Below are 24,745 nucleotides of genomic sequence, written 5' to 3'. Positions count from 1 at the left end.
GTGCGGCGGGTCCCTCCGTGCCCAGAGCTTCGTATCAGGGAGGCGAGCGATGCTACGTCGTCGTGAGATTAAAACTCCTCCGGAAAGAGTCACCTAAACAGCATCAGGATCCCAGGCGCCCCGCCTCCCTGGCTGCCCGTCCCCCTCTCCTCACCCCCACAGCCCTGGAGGGCTGGAGGATGTTCCCAGGCCCCCGCGTGGGAACCACAAACGCGCCAGTCCTCCCGGCTCTGTCCTGGGAGGGCCGAGGGCGCGCTCGGGGGTGGGGGGCAGGGGAGGGGCTCTCCTGCCCGGGGAGAGAGCAGGGGCTCAGTGTCACGTCTTCACAGCCGGGGCGCCCTGCAGGGAGGGTGTCCGTGGAGGGGCTGCTGCGGCCCCAGGGATGGTGCTCGGTCTCTGAGGGGCGGCTGCCGGGCCTAGGAGTGGGGGGGCCGGCAGGAGCGGCAGCACGCCTTGCTGTAGTACCAGTGGCCGCAGAGGTTCACCTTGATGGCCAGGGCGCAGTTGGTGCCCGGCTGGTCCTGGCAGCTGTCGTCTGGGGAAGGGACACGGCGGGTGGCGTAGGGCATCAGGAGGCGGTCAGGGGTGACGACTCGACAGGACCCCCGCCCGCCCCACCCCTCCGCCCCCTCTCCTTGAGTTCTACCTCTCTGCCACTCCTTTCCTGCCTCCGTCCCACTCCAGGGATGTCACAGACCCCACCAAGTGTAATGCTCAGGGGCCAGGATTTGGAGGAGCCACCAATCTCACCCCCAGAGTCCTGAACATCCCCAGGAGGCCCACAGGTGCCCCCTCCACTCAGCAGGTCCAAAGCAGAGCTCATCACCTGGTCCTGGTGCCCCCTCGGAGCCTAGAACCCTCATGCATCTTCCAGGTGCCCGAGCCAGAGACCCTGCTTCAGCCCCTCGCCTCCCTGCTCCTGCGTGCCCAGCTCGAGGGTGCTCTGGCTGAGTCTTCCGGGATCCCTGGTCCCCTGCCCCACAGCTGCCCTCCCATCTTCTGAAGCCGGATGCTCTTTCCAAAATGCAGGTCTTGGCATGGCTCCTGGGGACCCCAAGCTCCAGTCAGCTCTCACCTGCCACCCTTCCCACCCTCACCTCCCAGCCTGGGCTCAGCCACTCCAGGAGGGAACCTTCACTCCCCGACATGCATTGGTCTCTGTAGCCGCTAGACCCTCCCGGTCACCCTGACGGATGCCTGCTCTTCCCGCAGGCCCTGGCTCAGCCTCAGCCTCTGCTCTCCCTGGAAAGCCCCTGCCCCGCCCTCAGCCTCTCCCCCCTCACCTGGGGGCTCCGTGGGGCAAGGCTGCAGGTCACATGCCTGTCTGCCAACGGGCTTCACCAGCGGGTCGCAGCCTCGGACAATGTCGGTCCCTTGGTAGCACTTCACGTCTCGCATCCGCACTCCCACCCCGCAGGTCTTGGTGCACTGATCGGGGAGAGATGGCATGGCCAAAGCCCCCACCGGCGGGGCGAGGGTTCTGGCCAGAGGTGGGGGGATCCCACCCCTCTCACCAGGTTGCTGAGTCTCAACCGACACGGGACACACGGAAGGGCACTGGCTGGCAGCCAGGAGATGCTGACACTCGTTCCCCCCGCCCCGCCCCCGGTGCTGCTCAGTTTCCCCATCTGCACGGTGAGGGCGTGGCCCTCTCCTCTCTCAACTATCACCCCCCGCCCCCCCGCCGGCGGGTGGGTCCTTCGGTTCTAGCTTTCCTGGGTCCTGTGCTACAGAATGCTCAGGACACACGGGGCCACGGCCCAGGGAGAGCGCTGGTTTCCCACTCCAATAAAAAGCTGTGTTTGTAGTGGACCAATTAAATGGATCTCCCAAAGCCACCACCCTCACCCTCGGCTCCCACTCCAGATGTTCCCCTTGGAAAACCCCGCTGAGCTACCCAAAACACCAGGGCCATCTGCTGACCCCAGTTACCCCGCCGTCCTCCTGCCAAGATCCGACAGGCGGTGGCTCCCTCTGGCTGCCCCTGATGTGGGTGACCCCACGTCACCCAGGCACGTCTGGGACCCGAGCCCTCGGTTTCCTGAGCGGGGTCTGGGGTGGGAGGCCCTGGCCCTGGGCCCACCCTCTGGTTCTGTTTGCAGAGGCACAGGGAGGGCTGCCTGGCCGGTGCCCGCTCCCAGCTTGGGGGGCTGGCCCAGTCTGGAGGCACCAAGCACAGGTAACAGTCAGCCTTGGATGGGTGCCCTGAGGAGCCTCTGGCTGTCCCTCAGCCCCAGAGAGAACACACCTCTGCGCCCGGGTAGACGGGACAGTGGGGAGGACGCACTCTTACTAAAGCCCCCATCCCGGGAGGGGGCAGACACAGGGGAAGCAGACCCCACCCCAGCCAGGGACAAAACGATAGAGGGCCACATTCCCACGGGCCGGTCACCCCTTGCCCACCCACCATCATCGGGGCAACACAGGGGGTGCCCCTCCCCCAATGCTCCCAGGCTCCTATGCAAAGACCACTGTGGGCCTCCCCACTTGCTCCCCCTGGAAGCTACAGCGCCACTAAGCGCAGAGGGGATGTGGGGCACAGGACTGGTGGTGCTGCTAAGGAGATATCGGGGACATGGTGTGACTCAGTAGACACCCAAGTCTAGACGTGACCGCCCCTATGCTGTAAGAAAGGCTTGAAGGATGCTAGCAGGCCCCCGGGCGCCCTGGGATCCCGCCGGGAGGCCTCCACAGGACAGGCGCCAGAAGAGCAAAAGCAGAAGTTACTGGGCCCCCTTTGCTCGGCCAGGGAACTGGGGCGGGGTGGGGTCTGCGGACCAGGGCTGCGCCCCCTCCTCAGGCCAGCCCCACGCACCTCAGGGCCCGCCCTGCCCTGCTCTCGTTGGGATGAACCGGTTCAGGGCCTCCCTTCACTCTGCAGATCTCTCAGCCCGCCCAGAGCAGCGTCCAGTGTCTGCTCATGCCCCAGGAGCTGGGGGTCAGCTCTCTCTCTGAACTTGGGTTTCTTCCCCCAGGGGATGGGAAGAGAAGCCCCCTCCCGTGGTGCTGTTGGGCGGAGGAAAGGAGTCCATCTGGCAAAGTGCTGGGACCGGCCCACCCACAGGGGCCTCGGGGCCTGGGAGGTGAGGGTTCTGCTCCCGGCTGTAGAGAGCAGAGAGATCTCGGCTCCAAGCCACCTGCCAGCCTGGGGCCGAGGAGCCCACAGGACCGTGGAGGGGCCAGGCCTGTGTCAGAGCAGCGGCGGCCATTCCTTCTGGCTTCCCTCTGCCCACAGTGCACACGTCCTGCCATCCCCTCTGCCTCTCTAACCCTGTGTCCCTCCTGCCTTGACTCTGGCTCCCGGGGCCCAGGCCATATCTGAGTCAGCCCCACACAGTCCCAGTACCCACCTGGGATCTGTCTGCCCCGTGTTGGGTGTCAGGCACACGTGCTGTCAAATGCACGACTGAAAGGCTACAGTGCAAGGCCGGAAGTGACCTGGGCCCAAAAAAGGCCCAGGACGAGCATGGCAGGGATCCCAGAGGTGAGATCCGAGAGGACTTCCTGGAGGAGGTGGCTCTTGCACCAGCTGACTTGGTAGCACTGACAATCTTTCCAGGGACGAAAAGCCCTGACGGAGGCTGAGAGGGGGGACGCGAGGGGCACTTGGGGCGGAAGAGGAGGTACTTTGGCAGGACCAGAACTCAGGCCTGGCCTCAGGTGGCTTCAGCGGAGGCCAGCCAGGCGCTTACCTCAGACCAGGGGCTGGTGTACCACTTGAAGCAGGGCCTCTCAAAGCACGTGCTCTCCTCCGGGGGCTTCTTGGCCAGGCCGCACTCGGGGCCATTGCGCGTCTGCGGCTTCCCGTTGGCCAGCTCCATGCACAGTACCAGCCTCTTTTTCACACCTCGGCCACAGGTGGTGTTGCACTGAGGCAGGGTGACAGACAGGGCCGGGTCAGGGGTCAAAGGCCAGAAGCCAGGAGGACCAGAACACAGAGCCCAGAGCCAGGCCAGTGATAATGTCTCGGTCAATAGCAAGTGGGTGAAAACGCTTAGATCAATGGCAAGTTGGCTGAGAACTCTCCGGTCGATAACCATGTGGCCCCAAACAGATTTGATGACAAGCAATTTAGCATAAAACCATCTGTTGTGAAACAAAACGGTTAATGACAATTTGACTAGAGATGATTTAGCTAATAGTGATCTGCCTGAAACAAGCAGTTGAAAGCAATGTGGTTGAGAACAATTTGTCTGAAATTGCAAGTTGGTGACCTTGACAGGTCTAGGGGTCGTGAGAACAAAGGGATGTACAGGGCCCACGAGCCAAGAGCAAGTACAGCCGAAGGACCCCCAACCCTGGGTTTCCATCTTTCAGGAACATGGGGTCATGGGAACTATACCAGCCCTGCATGCCTCGTTGAACATTTGCTATTTAGATTTGGGAAGTTTTAAGCGGTTTTCTTACTTTTTTGTTTTCTTCTATTTCGAATTAATGTTTAGTGAATTGTGTCGTCCTAATTTCCAATGAGTTCCTCGTTTGACCAGTCTGTCATTCTGGCCGCCTGGCTCTCGGCCAAATGCTCTCCCAGACGGAGGGGGCCTTGCCACCCGGCTCGGGCTCGGGGCACTCACCCGCTCCCAGTCCTGGGCCAGCCAGTGGGCGGGGCAGTTCTTGTCCCCACAGGGGTGGATGGCCAGAGGCTTGGTCTCCATCTGGCACTGAGACTCGGGCACCACCCGTCCGTCGCTGGTCTTGCAGTACACGTGTCTGATCATGCGGCCCTGCCCGCAGCTTCCACTGCACTGCAAGGGGACACCAGGGGTTAGAGGCAGAGCCCCCTCCCACGTCCCCCAGACATCATTCCCAAGAGAGAGGAACAGCTGGGGGGAGGGGAAGTAGTTGCCATGGTAACCATGTTTTAAATAACATTTTCTGTTCTAATTACAGAAAGATTGCATGCTCAATGAAAAACACACAAGAGAAAAAAAGCATGCCTAAGACACCTGAAAAGCTCATCTGTACACCCCGCACACAGAGGGGACCCCGGTGAGCATCTGAACGTCTCATCCAGGCAAGAGGCAAGAGAGACAGACACACAGACAGACAGGGAGCTTATAAAAGGGCATCGGGATGTGACCACTTGTTTTGGGAAAAAGGTTATGATTCCTCGTAATCGCGCGGGGACACCCTCTGAGCGCCGCCCCCCTGCCCGCCCGCCCTCACCGGGCCCCAGTCGGAGACTGTCCACTGGCGGTCGCAAGGGGGCCCCGTGCAGTCCTTCTCCCCCACAGGCCTGGTGTTGGGGTCACACAGCGTCTCATCCTCCGAGCAGCGGATGTCCCTGGTCACCACGCTGCGTTCCCCACACTTGGCCGTGCACTGCGGGGAAGCCGGGGTGAGGGCGGGGCCGCGGCTGCCCGATCAGCGGCGCAAGGGCCCTGCGCCCGGCCCCCAGCGCCCCAATCCCCCGACCCCCCCGCAGCGCCCCACCCCCCCCCGACCCCCCCACCTCCCAGCCCGGCCCGCCTCGCTCTGCGCATGCGCACCTCTGACCACTCAGACATCTCCCACTGCGGTCCGCAGGCCGGGTTCCGGCACGTCTTGCGCTCCTCGGGCCGCACGGCTTCGGCCGCCTCGCACAGGTCACTGTACACGGAGCTGTCGAAGCCGGGCGAGAGCATCTTCCAGCAGCGCACGATGCGGAACTGGTAGCCCTCGCCGCAGGTGCGCGAGCACTCGCTCCAGCTGCTAGTCTCCCACCTGCCTCGGGACGGGCACGGCCTTCAGCGACCCCCACCCTCCTCCCGCCGGCCGGGACCCCACGGCCCAGCTCCTCCTTCCCTCGTGGGGTCCAAATCCACCACGGGCTGTCAGACAGGAAGCTGGCCAGACCCCATAGGGAAGCTGTTGCCGTGACGACCCCCGCCTCCCCCGCTGTCGGAAACACCTGGGTAGGGTGGTGAGTGGGCACCCGAGCCTGTGCTTGGTCGGCCTGCCCAGGAGCCCCTGTAGCCTCCACCTGCTCTCACCTCCAGACCACCTCCAGCCACTTCAGGGAAACAAAGTCCCGGCCTTGTTCCTTTGCTGACGCTGTGCCCTCCTCCCAGAGTGCCTTCCCCTCCTGCCACTGCCGCCCTTCTTCCTCCAACTGGGGATCCTGCCTCAGTGTCCTGGAGCCCCGAGCCCCACCATGGGGGCTCTCTCTGAGGGGAAAAGCAGACCCCCATGGCCGCACACCCAGCTTCTCACAAAGGAGCGAACGCACAGGGAGCAGAGGCCCCGGGATGCGGCAGAGGCCCCGGGATGCGGCAGAGGCCCCGGGATGGAGCAGAGACCCCGGGATGCGGCAGAGACCCCGGGATGCGGCAGAGACCCCGGGATGCGGCAGAGACCCCGGGATGGGGCAGAGGCCCCGGGATGCGGCAGAGGCCCCGGGATGCAGCAGGCCCCGGGATGCAGCAGAGGCCCTGGGATGCAGCAGAAGCCCCGGGATGCAGAAGAGGCCCCGGGATGCAGCAGGCCAGAAGAAAAGAGGGTATGAAGTTGCGTCAGAGAGAAGGATCCACTTGGCCTCCAAGGCTGGGCACCCTTGGGCTCATCTTGGGACCATCATGATCATGACCCGAAAGAGGACATGCTTGGGGCTCAGCCTCGGACCATCTGTGAGGCAGGACAGGAGGCCTGGGGGGCTAGGAAGATGGGGTCTCCCCCACAGCCCGGACACCCATCAGCCTGGAATTTCGGGAATAATCCCTTTGGGCTTCTTAAAATTCTAGATGCACCGAGTAGACCTGGGGGCGGCAGGGGCAAAGGGTCATGTTCAGAATGGTTCTCAACCTGCGGTGGGAGTCATTGATTTAGCACCCACTGTGTGCAAGGCGTAGTGACAGATTTTACCGCAAAACGTGGGAAATCACACGGGGACCGACAGGAGGCCAGTGCAGCACCCCCTCACAGGCCTGCGGCCCGCCTGGGTGACGGAGCAAGGTGCAGACTCCTGCCGCTCCCCCAGGCAGGGGCAAAGCAGAGCCCCAGGCCCCCGCCTCCCGCCCCCCACACACACCCTGCTCGGGGCCTGGGTGGCAGGTACCTGGGCTGGCACTCCCTCCCTGCACAGAACTCCTGGACGGGCTCGGGCCGGGTCAGGGCATCGCAGTAGCTGTCGTCCACCTCGATGCCGTCATAGCGGACGCACATGGCGTACGTCGACATGACCCCTGGGTTCAGGACAAGGGAAGGGCCAGGTGAGCCAATTGTGAGCACCTTGGAGACCGGCAGACAGGCCATGTGACCATGAGCGAGTCACCCGACCGCTCAGCGCTTCCTGACATGACCCCTGGGTTCAGGACAAAGGAAGGGCCAGGTGAGCCAATTGTGAGCACGTTGGAGACCGGCAGACAGGCCATGTGACCACGGGCGAGTCACCCGACCGCTCAGCACTTCCTGGTTTAAATCGGGGGGGGGTGGAGGTGGGGGGGGGGTAGTGACATTTACCAGCTGACAGGTCTGCAGGCGGAGCCCAGCGAGGACGGCTTTGTGGATCTGAACTCTCTCCCCGTCCATGTCCCGTGGCCTGACCTCTTCTTTTTGCACCCTCACCCCATCCAGCCCAGGCTGGGCACCCAGTTTATGTGTCACGAACCCTGGGTTTTGAATAAACTCAGATTGGCCCTTACAGAGGCACAGAGGCAAAGCCAGCCAAGTGTCGCTCATTTTCATTCATTCAACAACTACCCATCCACGGATGGATGGATGGATGAGTGGGTGGATGGGTGGGTGGATGGATGGATGGATGGGTAGGTTGGTGGGGTGGATGGATGGATAATCTAACCATTCCAGCCCTTTCCAGACTCCTCAGATGTTATATTAGATCTTCAGATTCCCCCTGCCCTCCCATAGCATGACCTAGTCCTTATCAAACTCCCTCTTAAACTTTCTTTAATCATTATTGTGATTAAATACCTGGTACTCTATAAATCCCATCGGGGACAGTATGTAAAGGGCCAGCCCTCAACTAAAATTATTAATTCCTTGACGCCCAGCTCCACCTTCTGCTTCTCTGGTCTTCCTCCCCTGCACCCCGTGCTCGGTACCGAGCTGGCACATGGGCCAGAGTCACTACACAGTGGGTGGGTCCCTGCCAAAGAGTCAGGATGACTCAGGGAGAGTGTTAACATTGGGTTAACATTGGTGAAGTCCCCAGGTGAGGTTAGGGTTTGTGGTGGTTGTTATTAATAATGTGTGTGTGTGTGTGTGTGTGTGTGTGTGAGAGAGAGAGAGAGAGAGAGGGCCCCAGCCTTCCTGAATGATGGAGGGGACGGAACCCTCCTCACTGGGGTCTCCCTTCCCCCAGAGGGAAATCGATTTCCCCATAAACCAAGGGCCCCAGCCACCTCGCGCTCCCTTCCCAGCGGCGCGTGTCTGAAAGCCGGCGGCTCCTGCCTCTCCAAGCCCCAGCCCTGGACAGAATGAAACAGCCTGGGAAGCAGCCCACATGGGGATTTTTTCTTTTTTCCGTAAGGGACGAGCCAGGTTGCAATCACTGGTGCCTCTCTGCCAGCGCTGGGCTGTGTCGTCTTTAGCCGTCGCTGAGGGGGAGACTGGCTTCCTGGCCAGGTCTGCTCAGAATGTTCCAGGCCTCAGAGACACCAGCTCTGGGGCCCAGGGAGGTCCAAGTTTAGGGACTTGTAGACCCTCAGCAAGTGCCTGATTATTCATTCCCTCCTCGTCATCGAGTGGAAACACAGCAGGTCCTGATCAAGAGAGACGGGAATTCTGGTCCCAGCCCAGTCTCTCGCTGGTGGGGTGACGTGAGCGCTGTCAGACTCTCTGGGCCTCAGCCTGATGCTCGTCCCCACAGTGGGAACCCCCCAGGGATGCGGGGGAATCAGAGCACCAGTCGTCTGGACACCCGCCTCCCTACATCAGTCTTGAACGCAGTGCTTCTCAAACCTTCTTACTGAGCCCTTTCAAACCGAGCCTTTCCTCTAAATAAAAGGAGCAGAAAACCCCGACACTGAACTAGGTGGGCCTGCTCTGCCTGAGGTGGGTGAGCTCGGGGCCCGCCCGCTCCACTCCCCTCACCCTGTGCCCAGGAGGTGCCAAGAACAGCTGGAAATCATCACTTGAGACTCAAGCTAAGAGTCCAAACCAATTCACCTACATTTCTATTGCTCCCAGGAGCGTCTTTAAGGAAAAGAAAGATTGCTTGCTGCTATGGCTGAGGTTCAAGGACACAGGAGAGTTGCTGTGTGCCAGTGACATTGTGGATGTTTGCACAGACACTGTTGGCCACGGAAGGTTTGTAAACCACCCCTGCCCCCAACACCGGCCCGGCCTCGGCACCCGGCACAGTGAGATTTTGAGAAGAGCCGGCCACAGAGCGTGCGGGGGACCCGTTCAGCGGGGACCCGACTCCACCACTTCTGCCGAGCGCCACCTGTGCCCAGCTTGGTGCCTCTGTGGTGACGGGGAGCTCACGCCGCGTCGGGGCCACTCATGCCAGTCCCGGCCAGGCTCGTCTAAAGGAGAGCGCTTCCTTTCAGCAGAGCCCAAATCTGTCTTTCTCACTTCCTTTCTTCTTTCGTCCTACTTTGCACCTCGGGCCACCCAGGGCAGGTCTGCCCATCCCCTGCCTGGCCACTCTGTGGGTATTGAGAAATGGTGCTGTGACCTCCCTGGGGACCATCTTTCACCCGGGGCCAGGCTCAGGCCCCTCGCCACAGAGGCTGCTTCGTCCTGGAGGGATCTCAAGCGACGTCACCTCCCCGGGCAGCGGTGTGTCCGGGAGGAACAGGAGACGCTCCCAGTCACGTGTTCTGTGACAGTCCCGGCATGCATGAGGTCCCAGGGATGACATCGGGGCTCCCAGTTCAGAACAGGACCCTGCCCTTTGGGGACAGGCTCTCAAAGCAGTCTCCTCGAACATCCATCCCAGCGCTCAACCCCATTCTCTCCCGGACCAGCAGCTTGTCTGCTCCTGGGCCGCAGCCAGTGGCATACAGCAGCAGCAGTGCTGGTCATGGCGCCCGCTTGTTGAGCTTTGGCCGTGACAACTTATTTCTCGTTTCGTGTCTAGCCCTGTAACCACGTTTGGAAAGGCGGACACCCCATTTTACAGGTAGAAAGTTGAGTCGTGGAGAGATTAAGCAATTTGCCAAGGGCATGGGGTGTGGTGGACCAAATACCGCATCCCAAGCGTTCACCACATACCCCACAAAGCCCACCTCGCGCCCTCCGGAATATCAGGGGGCCAAACTCAGCCTGTCCCATGCCCTGCTGGGGGAAGAGGGGCATGTAAAAGGAGGGGCCCCAGATTCCAGCCCGAGACGGAGAGCCTGTGGTCCATTCAGAGCCCTGCAGGGCCACCTCCCCAGCCCCTCCCTCGGGCCCTTCTCCTGAGATGCCAGCCAGGGCTGCAGGAGGTGTGACCACGCCCAGACCACCGGCTGCCCAGGGTCCAGTCAGTGGCTTGCTAATTCTTCCACACTGGCCAGAGCATGCAGGGGACATCCAAAGCTCTGGCCAGCTGGGGTGGGAGGGCAAGGGCAGGGTCGGGGGCATCATACATTCTGAGTGGCAGCAACTCCAGTCTTGCCCAAACCCAAACACGAAGCCGCAGGTATAGATAAGGCGGCACCCGGGGTCTCCCTACATTTGCCGCAGGTCCTGGACCTGGGTCTGGCATCTGACCTTGCAGCAGTCCCCAGGGGAGGGGACCAGAGCTGGCAGGAGATGGAGCCCCAGGCCCTGGGCTGTGAGCCAGAAGCTTGCTGTGGTGGCATCCAGCCATGTGAGCAGACATAGCTTCAAACCCCAGCTTGACACTTACTAACCCCATGTGTCTATCTGTCCACGCAACCCCGGGGGTCTCCGTTCCCCTCCTGCTTCCTCCCTGGACGAGGTCCTAGAATCCGAACAGTTCCCTCTGGCATAGATCACGTGGGTCTATTATTTCCCCCACCTACATTTGCTGTAAGCAAAAGTAAAATCCTCACCACCTGAGATTTCTTACTTTTTAACCAAAAGGATGTTCGTTCTAACAAGGTATGATATGAAGAATGACGAGGGAGCCTTTGCGGGGCTGCATAACCCCCAAGCAGCTGGACCTTACCGTGGTCCAGCGCATCGTAACCACAAGGACGTCCAAACTCCCACCTCATCACACTGCCTCGTGGGTCAGGAAACTGCTAGATAAGCTCCCTGTGGGCAATTTGAGGCTACAAGCAAGTGCATGGGCCCCGAAGCCCGGACTCGCACCCACCGTGGAGGTGGGCTCAGCAGGTGCCGCCCTTCGGCACCTGTCACGGGTACCTGTGGTGCAGGTGGAGCTGCAGGGCTCGTGGGATGAGAGCTTCCACCGGTACATGTCCGCGGGACTCACGCCTTGCTTGCGTGTCTTGGGCCTGGTCCTGAAAGCAGGTGAGGCAGAGAAGGGGGTGAGTTTCATGGGAGGGTGTGTTCTCATCCATGGGGCGTGGTTGTGTACCTGTCCTGAGCCCCAGGCAGAATCGCCACCTGTCGGGGTCCCAGTGCCCACCGTCTAGAACAGAGAGAAGGGAAGCAGCACCCACGGGGCGGCAGGTTGTAGGATGGAACGGACGTTGGCATTTTCCATCTCAATGACTGTCTGAGCTCACTGCCCTGCAGCTGTCAGAGCACCTTCAGGGGCTGGGGGTGAAGAATCTGGGGCCCCCCAACATCGCAGTTGCTCCTTCCACACACACAGCCTTCTCGCTGTCACCTTCTAGCAGGGTCATGCAGATTCCTCCTGCCCTCTCCCCGGGAAGGGACCGCAGAAGCACCTGGTGTGCTGAGAAGGTGCCAGAATTCTCTCCCACGGCCTCCCTCAGCTGGGATTCTGACTGAATGGGGCACACTAGCCATTGGGCCTCCAATGATCAAAATAGAAAAGCTCAGCTGCAGACGGGGGAGTGGCCGCGTCCCCTCCAGACGCCTCTGCCCAGGTCTGCAAGGGCTGCTGTGCAAGGGAACGCCGGGCTGGGTCCCCGCCAGCGACGGGCTAGGATTCTTGGCCGGAACTCAGGCGGCCCAGCCAACTATTGTTAGGACTGTTTGCTTCTTTGAACCAGTCGGTGTGCTGGGGCCCAACCTCCGTATCCAACGTGCAGGCTCGTTTTGGACTCGGCAGGGGCAGAGGGAGGCGGCGGCAGCTCCCAGCGCCCGGGCATCTGCTCTGAGATGCAGACGGCTGAGTTTGAATGCGGCCCGTGGAACCCTGCCACCCCCAGAGCCGGCAAAGGGGACGTGGTGCCACGGCCCGGGGGACGGCACATCCCGGAGACCCCACCGCCCAGCTCCACTTCCCTTCCGGCCCAGAGGGGCTGACTGAAGACCACCCTAAGCTAAGACCCTTTCACAGAGCACACTCGCAGGTCCTTTCCTTGGGGCTTTCTGTCACCCCGGAGGTCAGGCTTAGATGAGGGTTGCAGGGCATCCATTCTAAAAGGCTTTCCAGTCAATTCTGTGATAGAGACATTGGTTTGGATTCAACTGGGAGTTTACTGTTTGTCTTCCAACTTCTGGAATTTCACAAGTGGATGAGAACGGCTCTTACATTTTACTTTTGCATAAATGTTGTCCTGAAGACACATCATGCTCTGAGAACCAGGAAATAGTCTACCCACGGACCTTAAGTAATGAATTTACTGATGTGGCTACATTAACCCAGGAAGGAGGGAGAGAGGTGAGGAGAGGGAGGGGAAAGCCGAGGGCAGCCGGCCACAGGCGGGCGGCTGGGACCCCTCACCGGGTGGCTTCACCACCAGGAGCCTGCCCCAGCCTTTCCACCCATACAGGGGGAGGGGGAAGGTCCTCCCTCTCTCCTCCTTAAAAGTGAGCGGGAACTTTAAGATGGGGCGCCCCAAGACCCAAGCATCTCAGAACACGGGACCCATGGAACCTCCCTGGGGAGGAAGAGCCTGATTCTGAGATATGCTGATTGGGTCCCCCACCCTCCTTTCAACAGCTGTAAATTCTCCCCAAGAACAAAAGGGGATGAAGAGATCCAGCCCCTGCCCGGCCACCCCACCCATGGAGAAGCCGTGCCATCTTTATCTAATTACACCCTCCTGGGCCAGCAGGCAGCGTGACTCATTCTGGAGAGACAGCAAGCGGTTCAAAATAACCCTTCGGGTTTTAAGCGCCAAAGGTATTTCTGGAGGGGCTGCCCACATGGCACTGTTCGCAGGAGCACCACATAGGCGCCTCTCCCACCTCTCGAAACATGTATTTGCACAACAATGCAACGCCTAAAAGACTGTTCCCGGAAGTGGGGCCCTGGGGAGAAAAACACCCAGGAAATCGCTGAAACCACCAACCCTCCACCCGCCTCCATCTGGAAGGAAGATAGTGCCCTCTGATCCGAAAGGCTCGGACCGCCTCAGCCCTGGGATGCTCTAGATCCCGCGTCTGGACCCTTTTCCCCAGGACCACCACGCTTGTTTATAAAAGGCTCATAAAGTGCTTTGCTTCCCCGCCCCCCGCCACCCTCGACCCAGGCTGAGAGAGGGACTCTGCGTCTCTGTGTCTCAGACGCTTGTTCTCAACGCCAGCGTCTGGTGCCAGGGCATCCCTTGATTGTTCGGGGCTGTTCTGAGAAGGTGAAAATAACCTTTCCTTTCTGGGCTGCCCCTTTGATTTCACCCTCTCTGAGCAGACGCGACTTCCTGTGTTTGGACAACTCGCCGCGACAGGGCTATTTTGGCCTGGCGGTTTCCCCCGCCACCTCCCTCAGCCCTTTATCTCCAAAGACCATCTTTGGTCTCCGGGTGGGTCCGCAGTGTCCTTTGAAGCAGCCGGTGGGGGATCCGCCCATCTCACCACGTCAGGACTTCCTGAGTGCTGGCGATCATTGTATTGGTTCCTGCATCCCACATGGCACTGGAAACCCAATCATTCCCCTTAGGGCCCAGGGGTGGGGTGGGAGTCAACCGGGATGGCACAGGAGACGTTCTTTAAAATGTGACTTAAGGACCCAAAAGCTTGTGCCATGACCTGGCCTAAGAATCCTTGAGCGCCCGAGCCGTCGGGCCCTGAAGCGTCGTCTGACAAGCCCCTCGCTCAGGGACAGGGAACTGAGGACCAGAGAGGGTCACCGATGGGTCCAGGTCCCATGGGGATGGGGCGGGGAGGGGACAGAGTTGGGATGCGGACCCACTGGCACTTTCCATGCCTTAAGCCAAATTAAACAGCAGCCTGTGTGCCACCCTGATAAACCCATTCAGAGAGGGACCCTGACCATCAGATAGCTGGCCTTCCTCACACTGGGTCATGGTCCCAGAAGGGCCCCTTCCCCACCCCAGAGGCTCAGTGTATTAATGATCTTTCCCATTTACTGGGTCCTCGCTGGGTGCCTTCAGCGCTTCGGGACCAGATAGAATTCAATCCTCTGGACAGCCCTGGGGGTGAGAAGAGCCCTAAGTAACTGGCCCCGGATCACACAAGCAAGTGCCGGCTGATTCTGAGCCCCACTCTCAGACTCAGAGCCTGTCTCGCCCTTCCAGCCGCTGGATGCCACACCCCCCCAAGGCCCACTCCCTGCATTCTGAACCCGGGTCAGGCAAGCAGATGGCCTAGACGGACCCTGTGGGAAGAAGGGCAGCCACAGAAGGCTCCAGACCTCCCACTCTGTCCACATTTGCAAAGAATTCCACCCAGAGGCTCAGAATTGCCCCGGATGTGCCCTGGGTATCTCGTGGGGCCTCGGAAAAGAGCTTGAGAAAGAGGGGGGCACCTCCTGTGGGCTCAGGGGCCCAGCTTCCCTGCTCTCGTCCCCGGGGAAGGGTGAGAGAGCCGTCTCCACTCGCCTCATCTCAAGAGTGAACCCCAAATCTTCCATCAAACTCAATTTCCCAAGGACGCCCACCTCTGCATCCTGAGCCCTGGCTAGGGTTCCACTGGCTTGGTGTCTAAAGCCAAGGGGTTTGGGTGGGTCCCCAGAAAACAAGATAAAATAAAACCCAGTGCACTTGGACTTCCCTGGTGGCGCAGCGGTTAAGAATCCGCCTGCCAGTACAGGGGACACGGGTTTGATCCCTGGTCCGGAAAGATCCCACATGCCGCGGAGCAACTAAGCCCGTGCGCCACAACTCCTGAGCCTGTGCTCTAGAGCCTGCGAGCCACAGCTACTGAGCCCGCGTGCCACAACTACTGAAGCCCGCGCGCCTAGAGCCCGTTCTCTGCAACAAGAGAAGCCACCGCGATGAGAAGCCCGCGCACTGCAATGAAGAGCAGCCCCCACTCGCCGCAACTAGAGAAAGCCCGTGCGCAGAAACAAAGACCCAATGCAGCCAAAAATTTAAAAATTAATTAATTAATTTAAAAAAAAACCCAGTGGGCTTGTTCCTGCCTCCAGTCCCCGCTCGCCACCAGGGGTGCTGAGCCTGGCTCGGTCTGTTTAAACCGGCCTCGCTGCCCTGTTAGCCTCTGGAGAATGGGGGTGTCATCATCGGCCCAGGGAATTGTCCTCTAGTAAGGATAGTGGAGGCCGGGAGCCACCCTGCTCCCAGCTGACCCCAACCCAGGGAGGCTCCCGGCCTCAGACTCCTCCAGGGCCAGCCACGACTCAGGTGTCCCCAGGTGTGACTGTCCAGGCCTCCCCGGCGTGTCCTTGGCTCTGGACTCTCTCCCACGGCCCGTCCCAGGGCAGCTCCAGCCCCACAGCAGAAGGCCTTGTTCCTAGTGCCCGACTCGGGGCCTGGCCCCTGGCTGGGGACCCCACTGGACCGTCCCCCGGTCTCCTCCCTGGCCAGCAGGGAAGGTGGTCCTGAGCCACCCCACATTCGGGGAGCGTTATGGTCTCCCGCGAGAGCTGTTCCCCCCTGATGCACGACGACCACGTGTGCAGTGGCCGTCCAGACCGAGACCCTAAGGACCCCAAGCCTCCAGCCTCCGAGCCCTAAGGACGTCGCTTACCCACCTCTCTGAGCCCAATACCCCTCCCTAAAGCTGAGGCTGGTTGTGCTGAGAACGTGTCTGTGCGCACGGAACACTCAGCCCCAAGCGCTCAGAGCTGTTCCCCTCCTCCCCCTCTGCCCCCCAGTTCCCGGAATCCCATCACACGTGGGCACTCAGCACCAGCTTTAGCCCGTGGACCTAACTTGTGGGAAAGACGCTAAAACCCAGGCCTCTGACCCCCTGCTCAGATCCGCAGGGTGAGGCGGGGGTGGGGGGCGGCCCTGGGCAGGGGCGGCTCTCTCCCACCTACCTCTGTCCCGGCCCTCACCCGGCAGCCCCCAGAGAGGGCTGGGGAGTCACCTCCTACCTGGCCTTCTGCGTCCTGTTCCCAGCCAAGGCCGGGAGGCTGGCACTGGCGTTGGGGAATGGCGCCTCGGAGGAGGTGTTGGCCACTCTGTCGCTGCTCAGCTCCAGGTAGGACCCGTTGAGCAGGTAAGCTCCGGCTCCCTCGTTCTCCTCATAGTCGACGTAGAGGCTGTCGGCCGGGGAGCCCCTCGGGGCGCCCTGTGCAAATATGCTGTTGCTGGTCTCGTTGAGGGGGAGCTCCTTGGAGTCGGAGCCTGTGTCCAGGAGCTGGTCGGAGATGGCGTTGGCTGAGAGGAGCTCCTGGGAGGTAAAACGGACGTCGGCCTCTTGGTCATCCTGGTCTCCCGCGAGAGCCATCCCGGTGGCGTTGCCGTCTACAGGGGAGATGGGTGGCTCAACCTTCGGTGCCCCCTCATGGGGGGGCAAGGGCTGCCCTGGGCAGGGGCGGAGCAGGGGGGCTGCAGCAAAGACCTGAACCGGGAAGCGTCCAGAGGCAGGTTTCCGTCTGATGGGCGGACACAGGTCATCCAGCGGAGGCTCGCAAGCCGGCCTGGACAACCTCTTGTTGGGGAACCTGCTTGACCTCTGCCGTGGGTTGAATAGGGTTTCCCCAAAATTCACATCTGCCCCGAACCTCAGAATGTGAGCTTATGTGGAAATAAGACCTTCACAGATGTACAGATCTCCAGATGAGATCGTCACAGACCCTAACTGCAACGCCTGCTGTCCTTTTAAGAAGAGAACACGCAGAGACACACGGACGCAGAGGAGAAGCCGTGTGAAGACAGAGCAGAGTCTACAGCGATGCGGCCACAAGCCAAGGGATGCCTGAGCCACCAGGAGCTGGAAGCGGCAGGAAGGACCCTCCCCTGGAGCCTCCAGAGGGGGCAGAGCCCTGCTGACACCTTGATTTTATTCCATAGGCTTCTGGCCTCCAGAACTGGGAGACAACACGTTTCTGAGGTTTTAAGCCGCCCGATTGGTGGTAGTTTGCTGCAGCAGCCCCAGGGAACGAATACCGCCTCTAAAGTGTTTCCTTCTTGAAGACTCTGAGGGTCTTGGAAACTTGCCCCCCAAGGCAGTGAGGGGATTCTTCTCAAGTCTGCTCTACCCTCCACCCCTCAGCAGGGCTGATGGTCCAGCCCAGCCCCGACGAGTCACTCCACGGCCCTCAGGAGCACAGCCAAACTGCCGCATGCGGTCAGAGAATGTGACCCACCCCTGTGCATTCAGCTGCGCCTCCTGCGGCTTCCCCTGGAGCCTGTCCCGCCAGGCTGGCCCTTGCTGGTCCCCTTGCCCCCGCCCCTGTCCTATGCCCTCCCCTGGCTAGCCCTTACTTGCTGTGGAGCCCTCAGGTCAGGGGTCACCCTCTCCAAGAACTCGAGGTCCTCCCTGTGCCCCTCAGCTGCCCGTCATTCCCTTCCAGAGCTCTGGTCACACCTCGCACGCTACGCTGTCTGTCTGTCTGTCTGTCTCCACCGAATGAGCCAGAGCACGGGCTACGGGGTCAGACCCTCCTGGATTTGCCCCCAGCTCCTCCGTGGTGGACTGTGTGACGTGGGCAAGACCTCTCTCTCTGAGCCTCAGTCTCCCTACCTGTCAAATGGGGATAACCATACCCACCTGGAAGAAGGTATGTGCAGAGGGTGTCTGCTACGGGCCGGCCCTGGGCCTGCCCCGTCAGCCTACACGGAACCGGCACCTCTGTCACCCTCTTCTGCAGGTGCCGGGTTCTGAAGACCCTTCACCCGAGGCCCCTCTCCCTAGGAAGCCCCGCCCCACCCCGCCCCTCCTCCTGGTTACCTCGGAAGCCCTTGCCCCTGGGGGGCCCCTCGCAGGCCCTGCCGCTGGCCTGCGCGCACACCTCGTTGGTCTCCTGGCCTTTGCTCAGACCCAGCTCGATCCCCGGGCCCCGGTGGCCAAACAGTCGGTTGTCCAGGCCCAGCTGCTCCGAGGAGGCCTGGCCGTAGAGGGAGCCGTTGTGCTGAAGGAAGCCCACCAGCCCTGCCCCGTCCAGCTCCTGGCTCTCGGCGCTGTCTGAGGCGGGCTCCGAGAAGCTGTAGTAGATGGGCTGGATGCGGTGGGCATGTGGCGGCTGCAGCAGCGTGTACTCAAAGGTGATGGAGGGGCTTTTGCCGTTCTGGTTCCACACCTGGGGGAGGAGAAGAAGTGGGATCCCAGCCCTCCCTCACCCCAGCCCCTCCCCCACCAGCCTGCAGTGGCTGCTGAGGCCCACTGCCCACAGGCCCCTTGAGGACAGAAGACTCTCGCCCCTGAGCTGCAGAAGGGTTTCCTGCTGCGGCCTGCAGCTGAGTCCTTCCCAGGGACTCACCCTTGACCGAAGAACGCTGCCACGCCCACCCAAGGCTATGCGTGGCCCCAGGGGCAGTCCGTGTCCAAAGACGGGCGAACACGGCCCGGGAGGGGCAGAGGGAGCCGTCCACCCCGGGCACGGGGAGTGAAGGGTGCGCAGGGTGCAGAGAATGTTTTAAAGGTAAGAAAACCAATTAAAACCCAACCTGCATTTTACTAGCACCACGTGCCGGAAATCCCAAGCAATAAGAGTGCACTGTCTCCACCACCTTCCCCCCAGACCCCCCCACCGCCGGCCGAGCAGAAGTGCCAGGGCCCAGGCCCCTGAGGACCATCCCAGCATCAGAGCTGACTGGGGGATGGGCTGAGGCTTCTGTGGAGACTGCATCGCCCCCCGGCTTTTTCCCCTGCCTGTCCTGCTCCCCCCGCTGAGTGCTCGTGGGTCCTTCCAAGGATGCCGCCTAAGTCAGCTGGTGTCAGAAGCCTCAGGAAGCAGCCCTCAAATGGGAGTTTGGGCAGGATCCCCCGCCAGCAGGGGTGACACGAGCCCTCCCTGGTGGTGCATGGACCCCTGAGATCCCCCCAGGTGGCAGGCTGGAATGAGACATCAGAGGAAGAAAATGCGCTTTGGGTGCCATGTCTCAAGTGTTGGGAGTTGGCCGGGCTTGGGGTGTCCCTTGAGAAAGGAGAAAGGTCTACAGAATGTGGCACTTTGGAGATAGACAGTGAAAGGCTAGGGTGACATCACCACCAAACATCCAACCTAAGGCCAAGCCAGAGGGCCTCCTAGGTGTTACACAGAGACTCGCATGTCCTCCAGCAGGGCCAGAAAAGGTAGAAGAGAGTCAGAGAGCCGGGCCGTGTTGGCTTCGCCACCTCGCCAAGAGCCCGACCGGGAGGAGACTTGGGGCGTGGGGGTCTGAGCCAGTCTGCTTAAAAATTTTGAAATCTCAGATTCCCCTGAATCTTTGAGCCTAAAAAGTGGCCATTCCTCGCTGTTAAGGCCAGCACCTGGCCCTCGCCTGAAGATGGTACGGCGACCTCTGCCTCCCTGAGGCCCTTGCCCACCTCCTCCCCGGGCCACCTGGCTGATGGCTCACGTTAAGTGCCCTCTTCACCTACTCAGGGGAGCCCTGGGGCTGCTCGGGGGAGAAGGGGCCGTCGGCAATGACCCTGCAGAACCAGCCGCGGCGGACAGCAGAAGCTGAGCCTGGATGGGGGGAGTCTCTCCTATGGGAGCCCTGGCTCAGGATGGAGGAGGGACCACGTTCGCAAGCACCCCGGAGAAGGTGAGGCCGACACTGAGGGGAGGACCCGTGCTGGCACCACCACAGCGGACGACGGAAGAGGGAGGAAAAGGCTGGAAAAGCCGCCAGGTGACTATTTTCTGCAGGATCACCTGGAGGACATTCCGGCCGCCACAGTGAAAGGAAGCGTAATGGTGAAGAGTCACCGACACCACTCAGCGGGACACCTAGAGGGATGGTGTCGGGTGCCCTCATAGGCCAGGGCTGGAGGCAGGAGATGCGAGTACAGAGCTGAACTGTCCATGATAGCCAGAACAAGGGGGCTCAGGTACCGTAACAAGCAATGAGGTTGACACGGTAGCCAGGGAGCTTGAGCCGCCTTTGGACACGGCTGATAGAACAAAGGACTCCTAGGGGACAAACGCATGGGCCCAGAAAAGGTTCTTCTCAATCTGTATGATCAGAAGAAATCGAGGGTGGATGATCACGAAGCAGAGGGCAGCTGCCACGTAAAAGTAACTGTCCCTGCCCAGTTTCCTGGACCACTTTTTAGACCCAGAATCTGCTGAAGGATGGAACAGCCAGATCCCCGGGAAGAAGGATCCCCAACTAGTTGATATGGTCATGACTCCCCCAGTTCTTCTGCCAAAGAGCCCACAGCTGTTTACTTGGTGAGCTGCTCAGTGGAGAAACGGGTAGACATTGTGGGACCAGGGTTCACGTTGTCACTGTTAACCAGGGACCCAAAGCATCATTACTGTCCCCGTTACGGTGAGAGCACGTGGATGACAAGTAATGGCCCAAACAAGGCCCAGGTCTGGTTGACAGTCTACCCGCTGGATCCAAGGCTCACCCAGCCCCCAAACGCATAACTGGGAGTCAGCAGAGCTCTCCTGTTGGCTCCTTGACCTGGGCGGGGAGTAAATCAGAAACCATATTGCATCCTGGGGGGAAAACACAGAGATTAGTGCCGCTCAAAGACCTAAAGGATGCAGGGGTGCTGATCCCATCATAGCCCCCATTTAATTCCACAGTTTGACCCCTACAAAAGCAAGACAGATCCAGGAGTGTGGCAGTGAATTCCTGCAAGCTCAACCGAGCAGTAGCCCCAGTTGCAGCTTTGGGACTGATGTGGCATCTTTTCTAGAGCAGATTAACATGCCCTCAGGTTGACCATATGTGGCCATCCATCTGGCAAATTCTTTTCTACTCCCATCAGGAGGGAGAAGCAGAAGCAGCTCTGTTTCACACATTTACAGTTCTGACCCAGGGCTATGGTGACTCTCCCGCTTCCCGTCATAACACAGTACAAACGGGTCTGGACCATCCTACAGAACATGACATTGGTCCTCTACATCGACGACATCATGTTTATCAGACCTGATGAGCAGGAAGGGGCACAGGAGGCCTTGGTAAAACATACGTATTCCAGAGGATCGGAGATTAACCCCTGTGAAGACTGGCCCCACATGAGTGAAAATCTCAGGGTCCAGTAGTCTAGGGCAGGACAAGACATCTCCTTGAAAATAAAGGGAAACTTATCATATCTCATCCCCCCAATCGTGAAGAATTTTGGACACAACATATTCCACATCAGGGAATATTGGTCCAATCCATATACTGGATTTGCCTTGAGTGGGGTCCTGAGGAGAAAGGGCTCTGCAGGAGGTCCAGGCTGTGGTGCAAGCAGCCCACCACCTGGGCTGTAATACCCAGCAGCCCCTGCAGTAATAAAGGTGTCTGTGGTGGGGAAAGATGGACTGTGGAGTTTCTGGCAAACTTTGCTAAGAAAATGATAACGTAGACCCCTAGTAATCTAGAGGAAGGCCATATCACCTAAAATAAATAGACGTTATTTGAAAAAAGCTCCTGGTATGCTATCAGGCCCTACTAGAGATGACCCTTTGACCACAGGACATCAAGTGACCCACACAGCCGGAGCCGAACATTATAATATGGGGCCTCTCAACTCCGTTAAGTTATGGGGTCAGGAGGGCCCAGCAGCAATCCAGGGCTAGAGGGACGGAAAGCTCATCAGCAGGTGACCCAATCTCCCAGCATCCAAGACTCTTAGCTCACAGCTACGGCTGCACCGTGTACCCTTAGGATGAAGACGGAGAGGAGCAAAATGGCAAAACTTGACTCTGAGCTGGGTCAGCTTGGTCTGGGGGTGCGAGCTGAAAATGGGGTCTGATTCAGGGTAGCTCTGAAAAGTTGCTGTGAAGGAAAATCCTCCCAGAGGGCTTCAGGCAGTACATGTAAGGTGGCCACCCAATTTGTTTGGCAGGCAGAGTGGCCCTAAGTAAGAATAAATACTGACTCGTGGGCAGTGCACTTGGCTTGGCCGCTTGGTCAGGAGCCTGGATGGAAAAGACTTTAAGATCGGGGATGAGGAGGTCTGGAGAAGACACGCGTGGTTGGATCAATGGAGGAGACATAACATGTGAAGGTCTCTGGATCACCTGTTAATGCACACTATGGGGCGCCCACCCTGGGAGGGGCACGGAACAACCGGGTGAGAGATAGAACGTCTTTGCCACCTGCCATGGGCCAGCCTCTGGCATTGGTCAGGTGGGTGGGCTCTGTCCCCACCGTATCCCTCAGCCTCCATGAAAGCCGGCAGGCCTCCAAGAGCCTCTTGACATCACCTGATTTCAGTGATAATTCCTCTGCATTTTCAGATCTGGGGCACCAAGCGGCAATGCCATTCATTTCTAGACAGTAGCCACGGGAAAAGTCCCGGCAAGCTGGCCATAACAAGCCAAACTCTCTTGCCCTCTACTCATGTCCCATGCACTCCCCCCCCAGAAGCCATGAGCATCCTGGGTGCAGCGTCAGGGGGACGGCCATGACAAGCACCTCCATGGTCCCTCAGCATCAAGGACCTGGCGGGAATGCCACAGTGTCATGGGGCCGAGGGTAGGGAACTCCATGGGGGGCTTGAACCCCCAACTGTGGAGTGTGGAGTGGGTCCTGCATCCCTATACCCCATCCAGCCTTCTGTCCTCATCTCCCCACACAGTTCCTGATGCCCTGCACAGAACCTCCTGCTGTGCACATCCTCCAGGGGTGCTAACAGAGGGAAGGAAGGAAGGAAGGAAGGAAGGAAGGAAGGAAGGAAGGAAGGAAGGAAGGAAGGAAGGAAGGAAGGAAGGAGGGAGGGAGGGGAGAGAGGAGGGAGGGGAGGGAGGAGAAGGAGAGGAGGTTCACACAAGTGAGAGGGTGAGCGAGCCGGTGCTTGGGTGAGCAAGTGAACAGGTAAATGAATTAATGAGTAAATGGGAGACTAGTGAAGGAATGAAAATCTGAGTGAGGGCTGGGATGAGGGAGTGACTCAGTGAGTGAACGAGGGACTGAAGGAATGAGGCCCACCCCGAGCTGCGCGGAGTCGCTGGCCCGGAGGCCCCCGCCTGCTGCCGGCTTCTGGGGAAGCCCCGGAGCCGCGGCCCACGCACCATGACGTTCAGGCCCTGGTTGGTGGGCCCCTGCGCCACGATGTATTCGATCCCCGTCTCGTACACGTCCATGGGCCGCCGGTACTTGACCACGGTGCCGGCGATGTTGAAGTTCTTGGGGCTGTCCACCTTGAAGTTGCCATTGAAGAAGTAGTAGCCGGCTTCATCTGCAAGAGCTGAAAGGGCACAGCTGCCTGGTCACCTGAGCCGGAGCGGCCGGAGCGGGGATGGAGGGGCAGGGAGGGGCAGGACCTCGCGCTCGGGGCCTCTGGCCGGCCTGTGGATCCCCGTGACCCTCCCCAAACACCCAAAGACAGGAGACTCCACGTCGTGGGAGTGGGACGCTCTGTTTGCGCACGGCATGTGGCCCTGGCCAGGGAGACGTGGGTCCTCCTTCCTATCAGCCTAAAATAAACAAGGGCTTGTCTGGACCACTGAAGATGGCTGGCCCAGGGCCCACGTGGTCCTGCCGTTCCGGCCGCCTCCGAAGGGGCTGGGGCTGAGAGGTGATGAAGAACGTAGGGACCAAGCGGCCAGGTCGAGACACACGCTGGACAGCAGGTGTCCGGCAGGTTGGGGCCGGGCCACCCTGCCTGGCTCTGCTGCAGACTTCCCCATGTGAGCCAGGGTGAGTTGGCACCCCCAGCTTCCCCTCCCCCGACATGGGAGGGGACCGCAGTGCCCCGCCAGGGCCCACGCTGAGCGACCCTGCAGCCCTGTCCCAGCGGCCCCAGCGGGCCCTACCTGACCACCCCAAGCTGACCAGTTCCGTGCTCTCGCTGGGAGCGTGACATTCTGCTGCCCAGACCGGGGGACCCGGCTGACCACTTGCCGGATCGGCCCATTCTCCCCGGTATGGCTCCCAGTCAGCCCCTCTCTGAGGCAGGGTGCCGGTGGACACGTGGAACCAAGGGCTTCAGAGAGACATCCACTCCCAGAACTGGAGCGAGATGACGCCCAGACAGCGGGAACACACATGCAGCCCCCCGCAATGGGCTGGGACATCTGTCCCCCTCCCTGGGGGCCCCGGGGCCGGGGGGCGGGGCTCCACCTCGGGGACAGTGTGTCTTCCAGAGGGTTTCTTTCGAGCCCGTTCCAGGAACTGGCCCGAAGGTGGGGAAGAGTTCAGCTTCCAAAGCTCCTGATGCAACTCCGAGCAGAGGAGACGGGCGGTTAATTTATTATCAGGCAGATGCAACAAGCAGGACGCGTCTGCTGGAAAAACACCCTCCGTGTGGCAACGTTGAAAAATAACGGGGATAAGAGCCGGAGCTGGGCGAGGGGGACACGTAGGGGCTGGGTTTGTGCACAGGGTTAAATCCCCGGCCCGCGTCCAAAACCTGTTTCCTGACAGTAATGACCTTCCTTCCTGCGGCTTTCCCAGTGCTCTGAGGCCGCCCTTGGTATTTCCACGCGTCTGTTTCAAGAACGATGGCTTTGCAGCCAGCTCTGGGAACACGGTGTTTCCTGGCCTCACCACCCTCCCAGCGGGCCACAGAGCAA

General features: G+C 60.3%; 1 protein-coding gene across 1 annotated transcript in view; it reads right to left on the bottom strand.

The window, feature by feature from the left end:
- Positions 1-220: 220 nt before the first annotated feature.
- The window catches only part of ADAMTSL2 (ADAMTS like 2), a 34,168-nt gene continuing 9,643 nt past the window's right edge, over positions 221-24,745 (bottom strand). The window contains exons 9-19 of the mRNA XM_068552824.1: positions 23,243-23,418; positions 18,031-18,379; positions 16,229-16,601; positions 11,257-11,354; positions 7,034-7,160; positions 5,490-5,703; positions 5,167-5,322; positions 4,575-4,745; positions 3,693-3,869; positions 1,284-1,428; positions 221-535 (exon numbers count right to left, since the gene is read on the bottom strand). Of these exons, the coding sequence (XP_068408925.1) occupies positions 417-535; positions 1,284-1,428; positions 3,693-3,869; positions 4,575-4,745; positions 5,167-5,322; positions 5,490-5,703; positions 7,034-7,160; positions 11,257-11,354; positions 16,229-16,601; positions 18,031-18,379; positions 23,243-23,418 (2,105 nt within the window). The 3' untranslated portion in view covers positions 221-416. The remainder of the gene's footprint in view (positions 536-1,283; positions 1,429-3,692; positions 3,870-4,574; positions 4,746-5,166; positions 5,323-5,489; positions 5,704-7,033; positions 7,161-11,256; positions 11,355-16,228; positions 16,602-18,030; positions 18,380-23,242; positions 23,419-24,745) is intronic.

Source organism: Eschrichtius robustus, chromosome 10 (assembly GCF_028021215.1).
Source record: "Eschrichtius robustus isolate mEscRob2 chromosome 10, mEscRob2.pri, whole genome shotgun sequence".
Classification (NCBI taxonomy): Eukaryota; Metazoa; Chordata; class Mammalia; order Artiodactyla; family Eschrichtiidae; genus Eschrichtius; species Eschrichtius robustus.
This window is presented reverse-complemented; position numbering and strand designations above follow the sequence as displayed.